The sequence below is a fragment of the Oncorhynchus mykiss genome, chromosome 18 (genome assembly GCF_013265735.2).
Source record: "Oncorhynchus mykiss isolate Arlee chromosome 18, USDA_OmykA_1.1, whole genome shotgun sequence".
In the NCBI taxonomy this organism is placed as follows: domain Eukaryota; kingdom Metazoa; phylum Chordata; class Actinopteri; order Salmoniformes; family Salmonidae; genus Oncorhynchus; species Oncorhynchus mykiss.
Window position 1 is genome coordinate 7,781,144 of NC_048582.1, and position 17,563 is coordinate 7,798,706.

At 46.3% G+C, this 17,563-nt stretch overlaps 1 protein-coding gene across 1 annotated transcript in view; it reads left to right on the forward strand.

The window, feature by feature from the left end:
• LOC110511355 (general transcription factor 3C polypeptide 3) overlaps window positions 1-16,069 on the forward strand; it is a 39,177-nt gene extending 23,108 nt beyond the window's left edge. Inside the window, exons 7-20 of the mRNA XM_036951592.1 lie at window positions 5,059-5,206; window positions 5,307-5,616; window positions 7,066-7,166; window positions 7,296-7,467; window positions 8,141-8,343; window positions 8,856-8,957; window positions 9,110-9,245; window positions 9,679-9,821; window positions 10,004-10,086; window positions 12,379-12,433; window positions 12,642-12,777; window positions 13,115-13,239; window positions 15,161-15,313; window positions 15,798-16,069. Of these exons, the coding sequence (XP_036807487.1) occupies window positions 5,059-5,206; window positions 5,307-5,616; window positions 7,066-7,166; window positions 7,296-7,467; window positions 8,141-8,343; window positions 8,856-8,957; window positions 9,110-9,245; window positions 9,679-9,821; window positions 10,004-10,086; window positions 12,379-12,433; window positions 12,642-12,777; window positions 13,115-13,239; window positions 15,161-15,313; window positions 15,798-15,920 (1,990 nt within the window). The 3' untranslated portion in view covers window positions 15,921-16,069. The remainder of the gene's footprint in view (window positions 1-5,058; window positions 5,207-5,306; window positions 5,617-7,065; window positions 7,167-7,295; window positions 7,468-8,140; window positions 8,344-8,855; window positions 8,958-9,109; window positions 9,246-9,678; window positions 9,822-10,003; window positions 10,087-12,378; window positions 12,434-12,641; window positions 12,778-13,114; window positions 13,240-15,160; window positions 15,314-15,797) is intronic.
• The last annotated feature ends 1,494 nt before the right edge of the window (window positions 16,070-17,563 follow it).

Below are 17,563 nucleotides of genomic sequence, written 5' to 3' on the forward strand. Positions count from 1 at the left end.
GGTTCAGTGTGTAACGGTGATGTGTGTTAGGTTCAGTGTGTTAGGTTCAGTGTGTTAGGTTCAGTGTTTTGGATTCAGTGTGTAACAGTGACGTGTGTTAGGTTCAGTGTGTAACAGTGATGTGTGTTAGGTTCAGTGTGTAACAGTGATGTGTGTTAGGTTCAGTGTGTTAGGTTCAGTGTGTTAGGTTCAGTGTGTAACAGTGATGTGTGTTAGGTTCAGTGTGTTAGGTTCAGTGTGTTAGGTTCAGTGTGTAACAGTGATGTGTGTTAGGTTCAGTGTGTAACAGTGATGTGTGTTAGGTTCAGTGTGTTAGGTTCAGTGTGTAACAGTGATGTGTGTTAGGTTCAGTGTGTTAGGTTCAGTGTGTAACAGTGATGTGTGTTAGGTTCAGTGTGTTAGGTTCAGTGTGTAACAGTGATGTGTGTTAGGTTCAGTGTGTTAGGTTCTGTGTGTAACAGTGATGTGTGTTAGGTTCAGTGTGTTAGGTTCAGTGTGTTAGGTTCAGTGTGTGACAGTGATGTGTGTTAGGTTCAGTGTGTTAGGTTCAGTGTGTTAGGTTCAGTGTGTTAGGTTCAGTGTGTAACAGTGATGTGTGTTAGGTTCAGTGTGTTAGGTTCAGTGTGTTAGGTTCAGTGTGTTAGGTTCAGTGTGTAACAGTGATGTGTGTTAGGTTCAGTGTGTAACAGTGATGTGTGTTAGGTTCAGTGTGTAACAGTGATGCGTGTTAGGTTCAGTCTGTTAGGTTCAGTGTGTTAGGTTCAGTGTATTAGGTTCAGTGTGTTAGGTTCAGTGTGTTAGGTTCAGTGTGTAACAGTGATGTGTGTGTGTGTTAGGTTCAGTGTGTTAGGTTCAGTGTGTTAGGTTCAGTGTGTAACAGTGATGTGTGTGTGTTAGGTTCAGTGTGTTAGGTTCAGTGTGTTAGGTTCAGTGTGTAACAGTGATGTGTGTATGTTAGGTTCAGTGTGTTAGGTTCAGTGTGTAATGGTGATGTGTGTTAGGTTCAGTGTGTTAGGTTCAGTGTGTTAGGTTCAGTGTGTAACAGTGATGTGTGTGTGTGTTAGGTTCAGTGTGTTAGGTTCAGTGTGTTAGGTTCAGTGTGTAACAGTGATGTGTGTGTGTTAGGTTCAGTGTGTTAGGTTCAGTGTGTTAGGTTCAGTGTGTTAGGTTCCGTGTTTAACAGTGATGTGTGTTAGGTTCAGTGTGTTAGGTTCAGTGTGTTAGGTTCAGTGTGTAACAGTGATGTGTGTGTGTGTTAGGTTCAGTGTGTTAGGTTCAGTGTGTTAGGTTCAGTGTGTAACAGTGATGTGTGTGTGTTAGGTTCAGTGTGTTAGGTTCAGTGTGTTAGGTTCAGTGTGTTAGGTTCAGTGTGTAATGGTTATGTGTGTGTGTTAGGTTCAGTGTGTTAGGTTCAGTGTGTTAGGTTCAGTGTGTTAGGTTCAGTGTGTAACAGTGATGTGTGTTAGGTTCAGTGTGTTAGGTTCAGTGTGTTAGGTTCAGTGTATTAGGTTCAGTGTGTTAGGTTCAGTGTGTAACGGTGATGTGTGTTAGGTTCAGTGTGTTAGGTTCAGTGTGTTAGGTTCAGTGTGTTAGGTTCAGTGTGTAACAGTGATGTGTGTGTGTTAGGTTCAGTGTGTTAGGTTCAGTGTGTTAGGTTCAGTGTGTAACGGTGATGTGTGTTAGGTTCAGTGTATTAGGTTCAGTGTGTTAGGTTCAGTGTGTTAGGTTCAGTGTGTAACAGTGATGTGTGTGTGTTAGGTTCAGTGTGTTAGGTTCAGTGTGTTAGGTTCAGTGTGTTAGGTTCAGTGTGTAACAGTGATGTGTGTGTGTTAGGTTCAGTGTGTTAGGTTCAGTGTGTTAGGTTCAGTGTGTAATGGTGATGTGTGTTAGGTTCAGTGTGTTAGGTTCAGTGTGTTAGGTTCAGTGTGTTAGGTTCAGTGTGTAACGGTGATGTGTGTTAGGTTCAGTGTGTTAGGTTCAGTGTGTTAGGTTCCGTGTTTAACAGTGATGTGTGTTAGGTTCAGTGTGTTAGGTTCAGTGTGTTAGGTTCAGTGTGTAACAGTGATGTGTGTGTGTTAGGTTCAGTGTGTTAGGTTCAGTGTGTTAGGTTCAGTGTGTAACAGTGATGTGTGTGTGTTAGGTTCAGTGTGTTAGGTTCAGTGTGTTAGGTTCAGTGTGTTAGGTTCAGTGTGTAATGGTGATGTGTGTGTGTTAGGTTCAGTGTGTTAGGTTCAGTGTGTTAGGTTCAGTGTGTTAGGTTCAGTGTGTAACAGTGATGTGTGTTAGGTTCAGTGTGTTAGGTTCAGTGTGTTAGGTTCAGTGTATTAGGTTCAGTGTGTTAGGTTCAGTGTGTAACGGTGATGTGTGTTAGGTTCAGTGTGTTAGGTTCAGTGTGTTAGGTTCAGTGTGTTAGGTTCAGTGTGTAACAGTGATGTGTGTGTGTTAGGTTCAGTGTGTTAGGTTCAGTGTGTTAGGTTCAGTGTGTAACGGTGATGTGTGTTAGGTTCAGTGTATTAGGTTCAGTGTGTTAGGTTCAGTGTGTTAGGTTCAGTGTGTAACAGTGATGTGTGTGTGTTAGGTTCAGTGTGTTAGGTTCAGTGTGTAACAGTGATGTGTGTTAGGTTCAGTGTGTAACAGTGATGCGTGTTAGGTTCAGTGTGTTAGGTTCAGTGTGTTAGGTTCAGTGTATTAGGTTCAGTGTGTTAGGTTCAGTGTGTTAGGTTCAGTGTGTAACAGTGATGTGTGTGTGTTAGGTTCAGTGTGTTAGGTTCAGTGTGTTAGGTTCAGTGTGTTAGGTTCAGTGTGTAACAGTGATGTGTGTTAGGTTCAGTGTGTTAGGTTCAGTGTGTAACAGTGATGTGTGTGTGTTAGGTTCAGTGTGTTAGGTTCAGTGTGTTAGGTTCAGTGTGTAATGGTGATGTGTGTTAGGTTCAGTGTGTTAGGTTCAGTGTGTTAGGTTCAGTGTGTTAGGTTCAGTGTGTAACGGTGATGTGTGTTAGGTTCAGTGTGTTAGGTTCAGTGTGTTAGGTTCAGTGTGTTAGGTTCCGTGTTTAACAGTGATGTGTGTTAGGTTCAGTGTGTTAGGTTCAGTGTGTTAGGTTCAGTGTGTTAGGTTCAGTGTGTTAGGTTCAGTGTGTTAGGTTCCGTGTTTAACAGTGATGTGTGTTAGGTTCAGTGTGTTAGGTTCAGTGTGTTAGGTTCAGTGTGTTAGGTTCAGTGTGTAACAGTGATGTGTGTGTGTTAGGTTCAGTGTGTTAGGTTCAGTGTGTTAGGTTCAGTGTGTAACAGTGATGTGTGTGTGTTAGGTTCAGTGTGTTAGGTTCAGTGTGTTAGGTTCAGTGTGTAATGGTGATGTGTGTGTGTTAGGTTCAGTGTGTTAGGTTCAGTGTGTTAGGTTCAGTGTGTTAGGTTCAGTGTGTAACAGTGATGTGTGTTAGGTTCAGTGTGTTAGGTTCAGTGTGTTAGGTTCAGTGTGTTAGGTTCAGTGTGTAACGGTGATGTGTGTTAGGTTCAGTGTGTTAGGTTCAGTGTGTTAGGTTCAGTGTGTTAGGTTCAGTGTGTAACAGTGATGTGTGTGTGTTAGGTTCAGTGTGTTAGGTTCAGTGTGTTAGGTTCAGTGTGTAACGGTGATGTGTGTTAGGTTCAGTGTATTAGGTTCAGTGTGTTAGGTTCAGTGTGTTAGGTTCAGTGTGTAACAGTGATGTGTGTGTGTTAGGTTCAGTGTGTTAGGTTCAGTGTGTTAGGTTCAGTGTGTAATGGTGATGTGTGTGTGTTAGGTTCAGTGTGTTAGGTTCAGTGTGTTAGGTTCAGTGTGTAATGGTGATGTGTGTGTGTTAGGTTCAGTGTGTTAGGTTCAGTGTGTTAGGTTCAGTGTGTTAGGTTCAGTGTGTTAGGTTCAGTGTGTAACAGTGATGTGTGTTAGGTTCAGTGTGTTAGGTTCAGTGTGTTAGGTTCAGTGTATTAGGTTCAGTGTGTAACGGTGATGTGTGTTAGGTTCAGTGTGTAACGGTGATGTGTGTTAGGTTCAGTGTATTAGGTTCAGTGTGTTAGGTTCAGTTTGTTAGGTTCAGTGTGTAACAGTGATGTGTGTGTGTTAGGTTCAGTGTGTTAGGTTCAGTGTGTTAGGTTCAGTTTGTTAGGTTCAGTGTGTAACAGTGATGTGTGTGTGTTAGGTTCAGTGTGTTAGGTTCAGTGTGTTAGGTTCAGTGTGTAACAGTGATGTGTGTGTGTGTTAGGTTCAGTGTGTTAGGTTCAGTGTGTAACAGTGATGTGTGTGTGTTAGGTTCAGTGTGTTAGGTTCAGTGTGTTAGGTTCAGTGTGTTAGGTTCAGTGTGTAATGGTGATGTGTGTGTGTTAGGTTCAGTGTGTTAGGTTCAGTGTGTTAGGTTCAGTGTGTTAGGTTCAGTGTGTTAGGTTCAGTGTGTTAGGTTCAGTGTGTTAGGTTCAGTGTGTAACAGTGATGTGTGTGTGTTAGGTTCAGTGTGTTCGGTTCAGTGTGTTAGGTTCAGTGTGTTAGGTTCAGTGTGTAACAGTGATGTGTGTGTGTTAGGTTCAGTGTGTTAGGTTCAGTGTGTTAGGTTCAGTGTGTAACAGTGATGTGTGTGTGTTAGGTTCAGTGTGTTAGGTTCAGTGTGTTAGGTTCAGTGTGTAATGGTGATGTGTGTTAGGTTCAGTGTTTTAGGTTCAGTGTGTTAGGTTCAGTGTGTAACGGTGATGTGTGTTAGGTTCAGTGTGTTAGGTTCAGTGTGTTAGGTTCAGTGTGTTAGGTTCAGTGTGTAACGGTGATGTGTGTTAGGTTCAGTGTGTTAGGTTCAGTGTGTAACGGTGATGTGTGTTAGGTTCAGTGTGTTAGGTTCAGTGTGTTAGGTTCAGTGTGTTAGGTTCAGTGTGTAATGGTGATGTGTGTTAGGTTCAGTGTTTTAGGTTCAGTGTGTTAGGTTCAGTGTGTAACGGTGATGTGTGTTAGGTTCAGTGTGTTAGGTTCAGTGTGTAACGGTGATGTGTGTTAGGTTCAGTGTGTAACGGTGATGTATGTGTGTGTGTGTGTTCTCTCTCCAGAAGCTACTATGAGAGTAGTGACCTGCCGTCAGCCATGGGGGTGATGGAGAAGGCCCTGAGGAGACACCCAGAGCTGGTGACAGACGAGAGCATCAACATGGCTGCTGAGCTCTACATCGCCAACCACCAACACGACAAGGCCCTTCAGGTGTGTGTGTGTGTGTGTGTGTGTGTGTGTGTGTGTGTGTGTGTGTGTGTGTGTGTGTGTGTGTGTGTGTGTGTGTGTGACCAGTGTTTTCCCTCCTCAGGTTCTAGTCCAGTTCTGCGGGATCGTCCTGGAGAGAGGAGAACCTAAGCCAGACCTTGTAGAGGAGGAGAACCCAGAGGAGGAGCAGGAGAAGATGGAATCAGAGGAGAACCCAGAGGAGCAGGAGAAGATGGAAGCAGAGGAGAACCCAGAAGAGCAGAAGAAGATGGAAGTAGAGGAGGAAGAGGAGCAGAAGAAGATGGAAGCAGAGGAGGAAGAGGAGCAGAAGAAGATGGAAGCAGAGGAGGAGAACCCAGAGAAAGAAAAGGAGATGAAAACAGCGACAACAGAAGAGCCTGGTGAGACTGGAGGTCTGTCCTACTGTCCTACTGTCTGGATCTAGGACTTCATTATGAAGTCTGGCCTACTGTCTGGATCTAGGACTTCACCATGAAGTCTGTCCTACTGTCTGGATCTAGGACTTCACCATGAAGTCTGTCCTACTGTCTGGATCTAGGACTTCATTATGAAGTCTGGCCTACTGTCTGGATCTAGGACTTCACCATGAAGTCTGTCCTACTGTCTGGATCTAGGACTTCATTATGAAGTCTGTCCTACTGTCTGGATCTAGGACTTCATCATGAAGTCTGGCCTACTGTCTGGATCTAGGACTTCATTATGAAGTCTGGCTTACTGTCTGGATCTAGGACTTCATTATGAAGTCTGGCCTACTGTCTGGATCTAGGACTTCACCATGAAGTCTGTCCTACTGTCTGGATCTAGGACTTCATTATGAAGTCTGTCCTACTGTCTGGATCTAGGACTTCATCATGAAGTCTGGCCTACTGTCTGGATCTAGGACTTCATTATGAAGTCTGGCCTACTGTCTGGATCTAGGACTTCATTATGAAGTCTGTCCTATTGTCCTACTGTCTGGATCTAGGACTTCATCATGAAGTCTGTCCTACTGTCTGGATCTAGGACTTCATTATGAAGTCTGGCCTACTGTCCGGATCTAGGACTTCATCATGAAGTCTGGCCTACTGTCTGGATCTAGGACTTCACCATGAAGTCTGTCCTACTGTCTGGATCTAGGACTTCATAATGAAGTCTGTCCTACTGTCTGGATCTAGGACTTCATTATGAAGTCTGGCCTACTGTCTGGATCTAGGACTTCATTATGAAGTCTGGCCAACTGTCTGGATCTAGGACTTCATCATGAAGTCTGGCCTACTGTCTGGATCTAGGACTTCACCATGAAGTCTGTCCTACTGTCTGGATCTAGGACTTCATAATGAAGTCTGTCCTACTGTCTGGATCTAGGACTTCATTATGAAGTCTGGCCTACTGTCTGGATCTAGGACTTCATTATGAAGTCTGGCCAACTGTCTGGATCTAGGACTTCATTATGAAGTCTGGTCTACTGTCTGGATCTAGGACTTCATCATGAAGTCTGGCCAACTGTCTGGATCTAGGACTTCACCATGAAGTCTGGCCAACTGTCTGGATCTAGGACTTCATCATGAAGTCTGTCCTACTGTCTGGCTCTAGGACTCTCTCTTCCCTCCTCACCCCTCTCTCTCTCTTCCCCCCTCTCTCTCTCTCTTCCCCCCTCTCTCTCCCTCCTCCCCTTTCTCTCTCTCCCCCTCCTCCACTCTCTCTCTCCCCCTCCTCCCCTCTCTCTCTCCCCCCTCCTCCCCTCTCTCTCTCCCCCTCCTCCCCTCTCTCTCTCCCTCCTCTCGCTCTCTCCCTCCTCCCCTCTCTCTCTCCCCCTCCTCCCCTCTCTCTCTCCCTCCTCCCCTCTCTCTCTCCCTCTCCAGGGGAGGTTAGAGAGGTGGTAGTTCCAGACCATGTACCAGTGGACATCAGAGTGAAACTCATGGTCTGTCTGATCCACCAGCATGTTTACAGACCTCTGGATGTGAGTACCACACAATGTATCTATCTGCTTTGGGAACACACAGACTCCTACCAAATATCACACCTTATAATCATTGTGTTTCTGAATGTATAAATGGACATTCCTTCATCCTCTCTACCCCCCCCCCAGTCCATGTTGACGTCTCTGATGGAGCAGAGCCCAGAGGAGCTGGGGGATCTGTACCTGGACGTGGCTGAGGCCTTCCTGGACCAGGGAGAGTACAACTCAGCCCTGCCTCTCCTCTCTGCCCTGGTCTGCTCTGAGAGATACAACCTGGCTGTTGTCTGGCTCCGACACGCTGGTAGACACACACACACCCCACACACACACCACACACACACACACACACACACACACCACACACACCACACACACACCACACACACACACACCACAGACACACACACACACACCACACACACACACACACACACACACACACACACACACACACACCACACACTCACACACCACACACCACACACACACACACACACACACACACCACACAGTCACAGTCACAGTCAGTTAGTCAACTGTCTCAAACTGTCTGTTATTTTGTCCGGATCATTATGAGATGATAATAATGCATAAAAGGGGCCTCCTGACAGGTCTTCTACCGCGTTATAACTCCATCATCGTACCTCGTTATAACTCCATCATCGTACCTCGTTATAACTCCATCATCGTACCTCGTTATAACTCCATCATCGTACCTCGTTATAACTCCATCATCGTACCTCGTTATAACTCCATCATCGTACCTCGTTATAACTCCATCATCGTACCTCGTTATAACTCCATCATCGTACCTCGTTATAACTCCATCATCGTACCGCGTTATAACGACATCATCGTACCTCGTTATAACGACATCATCGTACCTCGTTATAACGACATCATCGTACCGCGTTACAACTCCGTCATCTCAACAGTTCCCAAAGTGTTAATTGAAATGTAATGTGTGTCTCCAGAGTGTCTGAAGGCGCTGGGCCACATGGAGGTAGCAGTGAAGAGTTACAACAAGGTAGTACAGATGGCTCCTCTTCACCTGGAGGCCAGGCTGTGTCTGTCTACTCTGCAGCAGCAGCTGGGTCGACCCCTCTGTGCCCTCAAGGCCCTGGAGCCCATGTACGACCCAGACACACTGGCACAGGACGCCTCCGCAGCACAGCAGGCAGGTGGAGGGGGGGAGGGAGGGAGAGGACAGGAGGGTGGAGGGGTGTGTGTACTGATTATCCCTTTGTGTGTGTGTGTACTGATTATCCCTTTGTGTGTGTACTGATTATCCCTTTGTGTGTGTGTGTGTACTGATTATCCCTGTGTGTGTACTGATTATCCCTGTGTGTGTGTGTGTACTGATTATCCCTTTGTGTGTGTGTGTACTGATTATCCCTGTGTGGTGTGTTGTGTGTGGTGTGTGTGTACTGATTATCCCTGTGTGTGTACTGATTATCCCTGTGTGTGTGTGTACTGATTATCCCTTTGTGTGTGTGTGTACTGATTATCCCTTTGTGTGTGTGTGTACTGATTATCCCTGTGTGTGTGTGTACTGATTATCCCTTTGTGTGTGTGTGTACTGATTATCCCTTTGTGTGTGTGTGTACTGATTATCCCTTTGTGTGTGTGTGTACTGATTATCCCTGTGTGGTGTGTTGTGTGTGGTGTGTGTGTGTGTGTGTGATCCAGGAGTTGAAGCTGCTGCTCCACCGCTCTACTCTCCTGCGTTCCCAAGGCCGACTGGATGACTACCTGGATACCATGCTGACCATGCTGGCTATGCTGCTGAAGGTAAGCTTCTAACACACACACACACACACACACACACACACACACACACACACACACACACACACACACACACACACACACACACACACACACACACACACACACACACACACACACACACTGATGTTGTTCCTACTGATGTTGTCATTCAGGTGGCTATGACGCGGGCCCAGGTGTGTGTCAAAGCCAGCATGTGGGCGGGGGTCAGACACCTGCGTCTGGTCAAGGTGTCTAAGGATCTGGTGTCTGACATCCACGACCAGGAGGCAGCCTACCAGGACATCAGTGGTAAGACTCCTCTGATTGGTCGCGTGTTACAGATGTACTGAGAGGTTACAGACCCAAAAAGAGAAACGATTAAGCAATGTTCTCTCTCACTCACTCACTCACTTCCATCACTCACTCACTCACTTCCATCTCTCACTCACTCACTTCCATCACTCACTCACTTCCATCTCTCACTCACTCACTTCCATCTCTCACTCACTCACTCACTTCCATCTCCCTCTCTCTCTCTCTCTTTTACTCACTTCCATCACTCACTCACTCACTCACTTCCATCTCTCACTCACTCACTCATTTCCATCTCTCTCTCTCTCTCTCTCTCTCTTTTACTCACTTCCATCTCTCTCTCTCTCGCTCTCTCTCTCTCTCTCTTTTACTCACTTCCATCTCTCTCTCTCTCCCTTACTCACTTCCATCTCCCTCCCTCCCTCCCCAGGTAAGACCAGTGTGTTGTCTCGTGAGGACTGGTGGTTGCTGTTGGTGAGGTGTGTGTGTACTCTGTGTGAGATGAAGCGTTTTAAAGAGGCAGAGCTGCTGGTAGACTCTTCTCTGGAGTTCTACTCCTTCTATGACGTCAAGGTAAACAGGAACCAGCTGCCGTTTTCTGGCACTTTCACTTCCTGTCATTAAAATGTCAGAAATTGTTCATTATAAAGAAAAGGTTTTGTATTTGAAAAATGACTCATTTATTGTTATATCTTTCTAAATGTGTTGTTAGCACTTTGTTGGTTAAATCTACAGGACAGTAATGTGTTGTTTAGGTGAAGAGGAAAGAGCTGGAGTTCTTTGGTCTGTCGGCTGCTTTCCTGGACCATAACTACCGCAAGGCCTACGATTACATCAGGTCAGACTGGCTGTCCTACTGGCTGTCCTACTGGCTGTCCTACTGGCTGTCCTACTGGCTGTCCTACTGACTGTCCTACTGACTGTCCTACTGGCTGTCCTGCTGACTGTCCTACTGGCTGTCCTACTGGCTGTCCTACTGGCTGTCCTACTGACTGTCCTGCTGGCTGTCCTACTGACTGTCCTGCTGACTGTCCTACTGGCTGTCCTACTGACTGTCCTGCTGACTGTCCTGCTGGCTGTCCTGCTGACTGTCCTGCTGACTGTCCTACTGACTGTCCTACTGACTGTCCTGCTGACTGTCCTGCTGACTGTCCTGCTGACTGTCCTACTGACTGTCCTACTGGCTGTCCTACTGACTGTCCTACTGACTGTCCTACTGGCTGTCCTACTGACTGTCCTACTGACTGTCCTACTGGCTGTCCTACTGACTGTCATACTGACTGTCCTACTGACTGTCCTACTGACTGTCCTACTGACTGTCCTGCTGACTGTCCTGCTGACTGTCCTGCTGACTGTCCTACTGTCTGGCCTACTGGCTGTCCTACTGACTGTCCTACTGACTGTCCTGCTGACTGTCCTGCTGACTGTCCTGCTGACTGTCCTACTGGCTGTCCTACTGGCTGTCCTACTGGCTGTCCTACTGACTGTCCTGCTGGCTGTCCTACTGACTGTCCTGCTGACTGTCCTACTGACTGTCCTACTGACTGACTGACTGTCCTGCTGACTGTCCTACTGGCTGTCCTACTGGCTGTCCTGCTGACTGTCCTACTGGCTGTCCTACTGGCTGTCCTACTGACTGTCCTACTGACTGTCCTGCTGACTGTCCTGCTGACTGTCCGACTGACTGGCTGTCCTACTGACTGTCCTACTGTCTGTCCTACTGGCTGTCCTACTGGCTGTTTTACTGACTGTCCTGCTGGCTGTCCTGCTGGCTGTCCTACTGACTGACTGACTGTCCTGCTGACTGTCCTACTGACTGTCCTACTGGCTGTCCTACTGGCTGTCCTGCTGGCTGTCCTGCTGACTGTCCTACTGACTGGCTGTCCTACTGGCTGTCCTACTGACTGTCCTACTGGCTGTCCTACTGGCTGTCCTACTGACTGTCCTGCTGACTGTCCTGCTGACTGTCCTGCTGACTGTCCTACTGACTGACTGGCTGTCCTACTGGCTGTCCTACTGACTGTCCTACTGGCTGTCCTGCTGACTGTCCGACTGACTGGCTGTCCTACTGACTGTCCTACTGTCTGTCCTACTGGCTGTCCTACTGACTGTCCTGCTGGCTGTCCTACTGACTGTCCTACTGTCTGACTGACTGTCCTGCTGACTGTCCTACTGACTGTCCTACTGGCTGTCCTACTGACTGTCCTGCTGACTGTCCTGCTGACTGTCCTACTGACTGACTGTCCTACTGACTGTCCTGCTGTCTGTGCTACTGACTGTCCTACTGACTGGGTGTCCTGCTGACTGTCCTGCTGACTGTGTCCTGCTGACTGACTGACTGTCCTGCTGACTGACTGACTGTCCTACTGACTGACTGTCCTGCTGACTGGATGTCCTACTGACTGACTGTCCTGCTGACTGACTGTCCTGCTGACTGACTGTCCTGCTGACTGACTGACTGTCCTACTGACTGACTGTCCTGCTGACTGACTGTCCTACTGGCTGGCTGTCCTGCTGACTGACTGTCCTACTGACTGGCTGTCCTGCTGACTGACTGTCCTGCTGACTGGCTGTCCTGCTGACTGGCTGTCCTGCTGACTGGCTGTCCTACTGACTGGCTGTCCTACTGTCTGGCTGTCCTACTGACTGACTGTCTGGCTGTCCTACTGACTGTCTGTCTGGCTGTCCTACTGACTGACTGTCTGGCTGTCCTACTGACTGACTGTCTGGCTGTCCTACTGTCTGGCTGTCTGGCTGTCCTACTGACTGACTGTCTGGCTGTCCTACTGACTGGCTGTCCTACTGACTGACTGTCTGGCTGTCCTACTGACTGACTGTCTGGCTGTCCTACTGTCTGGCTGTCCTACTGACTGACTGTCTGGCTGTCCTACTGACTGACTGTCTGGCTGTCCTACTGACTGACTGTCTGGCTGTCCTACTGACTGACTGTCTGGCTGTCCTACTGACTGACTGTCTGGCTGTCCTACTGACTGGCTGTCCTGCTGACTCCAGAAACAGCTTCCTCCTAGTCATAGACACTCATTGTGTGTTAGATCAGGAGGTGTACCAGGGCTTATTCTGAGTGTGTGAGGACCATATTGACCTCTAACCTCCATCCATCTGTCTATAGACTGACGCTGATGGAGAAGCAGGAGTGGCCCATGCTGTGGAATGTATTCAACCAGGTGATCCTTCACACACATACACACACACACACACACCAGCTCACTCATTCTCCCTGTCAAATCAAATTTTATTTGTCACATACACATGGTTAGCAGATGTTAATGCGAGTGTAGTGAAATGCTTGTGCTTCTAGTTCCGACAATGCAGTAATAACCAACGAGTAATCTAACCTAACAATTCCCTGTCCTGCCTGTCCTCTCCCACCAGGTGACCCTTCACTCCCAGGACGTGCGTCATCATCGGTTCTGTCTGCGTCTGATGATGAAGAACCCAGACAACCACGCCCTGTGTGTTCTCAGTGGACACAACGCCCTGGTGTCTGGCAGCTTCAAACACGCACTCGGTACGACCACACAGATGCATACTACAGATGCATACTACAGATGCATACTACAGATGCATACTACAGATGCATACTACATAAAACTATGACCTTCTAGCCAGGGGAATGGTTTATGCACATCCAGGCTAATGTGGAATCCAAGTAGGAATTAATCTCTGTCTCTCTCTCTCTCTGTGTCTCTCTCTCTCTCTCTGTCTCTCTCTCTCTCTGTGTCTCTCTCTCTCTGTGTCTCTCTCTCTCTGTGTCTCTCTCTCTCTGTGTCTCTCTCTCTCTGTCTCTCTCTCTCTCTCTGTCTCTCTCTGTGTGTCTCTCTCTGTGTCTCTCTCTCTGTCTCTAGGTCAGTATGTTCAGGCGTTCAGGTCTAAGCCAGATGAACCTCTGTACAGTCTGTGTGTTGGCCTCACCTTCTTCCACATGGCGTCTCAGAAGTTTGTGGTTAAACGCCACCCGCTAATACTGCAGGTCAGACTCCTATTGTGTCCCATAGATACATCCTATAGGTTATATACAGTTGTATTGTGTCCCATAGATACATCCAATAGGTTCTACACAGTTGTATTGTGTCTCATAGATACATCCTATAGGTTCTATACAGTTGTATTGTGTCCCATAGATACATCCTATAGGTTCTATACAGTTGTATTGTGTCCCATAGATACATCCTATAGGTTCTATACAGTTGTATGTGGTGTGGTTGTGGGATGTGCTGTAAAGCCTGGTATTAAGTCATACAGTCACTCCTTGTCTTAGCCTGTAACCCTCTGTCTGTGTCGTGTGTATCTATGTGTTTGTGTGTGTAGACCGTGTTTATGTGTGTAGAACGTGTGTGTGTAGACCCTGTGTCGTGTGTGTCTAGACCCTATGTGTTTGTGTGTGTAGACCGTGTTTATGTGTGAAAAACGTGTGTGTTTGTAGACCCTGTGTCGTGTGTGTGTGTGTAGACCCTGTGTCGTGTGTGTGTGTGTAGACCCTATGTGTTTGTGTGTGTAGACCGTGTGTGTGTAGACTCTGTGTCGTGTGTGTTTGTGTGTGTAGACTGTGTGTGTAGACTAGAGGTCGACCGATTATGATTTGTCAACGCTGATACCGATTTATTGGTGTAAATATTGCTGTTACATTGCACAACCTTCAATGTTATGTCATAATTATGTACAATTCTGGCAAATTAATTACCGTCTTTGTTAGTAATAAATGGTCTCAACACAGTTCGCAACGAGCCAGGCGGCCCAAACTGCTGCATATACCCAGACTCAAGAGAACGCAAGAGAAGTGGCACAATTTCCCTAGGCAAAACAAATTCATGTTAGCAGGCAATGGTAACTAAATATGCAGGTTTAAAAATATATACTTGTGTATTGATTTTAAAGAAAGGCATTGATGTTTATGATTAGGTACACATTGGTGCAACGACAGTGCCTTTTTTGCAAATGCGCTTGTTACGATCATCACCCGTTTGGCGAAGTATACAACGCCAGGACACGCTAGATAAACTAGTAACATCATCAACCATGTGTAGTTAACTAGTGATTATGTTAAGATTTAATTGTTTTTTATAAGATCAATTTAATGCTAGCTAGCAACTTACCCTGGCTCCTTGCTGCACTCGCGTAACAGGTAGTCAGCCTGCCACGCAGTCTCCTCGTGGAGTGCAATGTAATCGGCCACAATCGGCGTCCAAAAATGCCGATTACCGATTGTTATGAAAACTTGAAATCGCCCCTAAATAATCTGCCATTCCCATTAATCGGTCGACCTCTAGTATAGACCCTATGTGTAGTGTGTGTGTATAGACCCTGTGTGTGTGTGTGTGTGTGTGTGTGTGTGTGTGTAGACCCTATGTGTAGTGTGTGTGTATAGACCCTGTGTGTGTGTGTGTAGACCCTATGTGTAGTGTGAGTGTGTATAGACCCTGTGTGTGTGTGTGTGTGTATACCCTATGTGTGTGTGTGTAGACCCTATGTGTAGTGTGTGTGTATAGACCCTGTGTGTGTGTGTGTAGACCCTATGTGTAGTGTGTGTGTATAGACCCTGTGTGTGTGTGTAGACCCTATGTGTAGTGTGTGTGTATAGACCCTGTGTGTGTGTGTGTGTGTGTGTGTGTAGACCCTATGTGTAGTGTGTGTGTATAGACCCTGTGTGTGTGTGTGTCTGTGTGTGTGTGTGTGGACCCTATGTGTCGTGTGTGTGTGTGTATGTGTGTGTGTGTGTGTGTGTGTAGACCCTATGTGGTGTGTGTGTGTGTGTGTGTGTGTGTGTGTGTGTGTGTGTGTGTGTGTGTGTGTGTGTGTGTGTGTGTGTGTGTGTGTGTGTGTGTGTGTGTGTGTGTGTGTGTGTGTGTGTGTGTATTTTGTGTCATAACGTGTGTGTCTGTGTGTTGTGGCAGGGATTCTCATTCCTGTGGCGTTACGTGGAGCAGCGTGGGCCCTGCCAGGAGAGCATGTACAACCTGGGACGGGCCCTGCAGCAGATGGGCCTGGCACACCTCGCCATTCACTATTACCACAAGGCTCTCAGCTTCCCTCCTCTTACACTAGAGGTATATACTACAGACACACCTCTCCATTCACTATTGCCACAAGGCTCTCGGCTTCCCTCGTCTTACACTAGAGGTATATACTACAGACACACCTCTCCATTCACTATTACCACAAGGCTCTCAGCTTCCCTCGTCTTACACTAGAGGTATATACTACAGACACACCTCTCCATTCACTATTACCACAAGGCTCTCAGCTTCCCTCTTACACTAGAGGTATATACTACAGACACACCTCGCCATTCACTATTACCACAAGGCTCTCAGCTTCCCTCCTCTTACACTAGAGGTATATACTACAGACACACCTCTCCATTCACTATTACCACAAGGCTCTCAGCTTCCCTCTTACACTAGAGGTATATACTACAGACACACCTCTCCATTCACTATTACCACAAGGCTCTCAGCTTCCCTCCTCTTACACTAGAGGTATATACTACAAACACACACACCTCATCTCTTCCTCATCTCTCTCCTACAGGGTATTGCGGATGACCAGGTAGACCTGCGTAGAGAGATAGCCTTCAACCTGTCAATCATCTACCAGGCCAGTGGAAACACTGAGATGGTACGGCACCTCATCAACACATACTGCACTGTATAAAGACCTATCAGGTCCTCATTACTGAACTGTATAATGACCTATCAGGTCCTCATTACTGAACTGTATAATGACCTATCAGGTCCTCATTACTGAACTGTATAATGACCTATCAGGTCCTCTATACTGAACTGTATAATGACCTATCAGGTCCTCATTACTGATCTGTATAATGACCTATCAGGTCCTCTATACTGAACTGTATAATGACCTATCAGGTCCTCATTACTGAACTGTAATGACCTATCAGGTCCTCTATACTGAACTGTATAATTACCTATCAGGTCCTCATTACTGAACTGTATAATGACCTATCAGGTCCTCTATACTGAGCTGTATAATGACCTATCAGGTCCTCATTACTGAACTGTATAATGACCTATCAGGTCCTCTATACTGAACTGTATAATGACCTATCAGGTCCTCATTACTGCTCTGTATAATGACCTATCAGGTCCTCATTACTGCTCTGTATAATGACCTATCAGGTCCTCATTACTGATCTGTATAATGACCTATCAGGTCCTCTATACTGAACTGTATAATGACCTATCAGGTCCTCATTACTGCTCTGTATAATGACCTATCAGGTCCTCTATACTGAACTGTATAATGACCTATCAGGTCCTCATTACTGAACTGTATAATGACCTATCAGGTCCTCTATACTGAACTGTATAATGACCTATCAGGTCCTCTATACTGAACTGTATAATGACCTATCAGGTCCTCTATACTGAACTGTATAATGACCTATCAGGTCCTCTATACTGAACTATATAATGACCTATCAGGTCCTCATTACTGAACTGTATAATGACCTATCAGGTCCTCTATACTGAACTGTATAATGACCTATCAGGTCCTCATTACTGAACTGTATAATGACCTATCAGGTCCTCTATACTGAACTGTATAATGACCTATCAGGTCCTCTATACTGAACTGTATAATGACCTATCAGGTCCTCATTACTGAACTGTATAATGACCTATCAGGTCCTCTATACTGAACTGTATAATGACCTATCAGGTCCTCATTACTGAACTGTATAATGACCTATCAGGTCCTCTATACTGAACTGTATAATGACCTATCAGGTCCTCATTACTGCTCTGTGTAATGACCTATCAGGTCCTCTATACTGAACTGTATAATGACCTATCAGGTCCTCATTACTGAACTGTATAATGACCTATCAGGTCCTCATTACTGCTCTGTATAATGACCTATCAGGTCCTCTATACTGAACTGTAATGACCTATCAGGTCCTCTATACTGAACTGTAATGACCTATCAGGTCCTCTATACTGAACTGTAATGACCTATCAGGTCCTCATTACTGCTCTGTATAATGACCTATCAGGTCCTCTATACTGAACTGTATAATGACCTATCAGGTCCTCTATACTGAACTGTATAATGACCTATCAGGTCCTCTATACTGAACTGTATAATGACCTATCAGGTCCTCTATACTGAACTGTAATGACCTATCAGGTCCTCTATACTGAACTGTAATGACCTATCAGGTCCTCTATACTGAACTGTATAATGACCTATCAGGTCCTCTATACTGAACTGTATAATGACCTATCAGGTCCTCTATACTGAACTGTATAATGACCTATCAGGTCCTCATTACT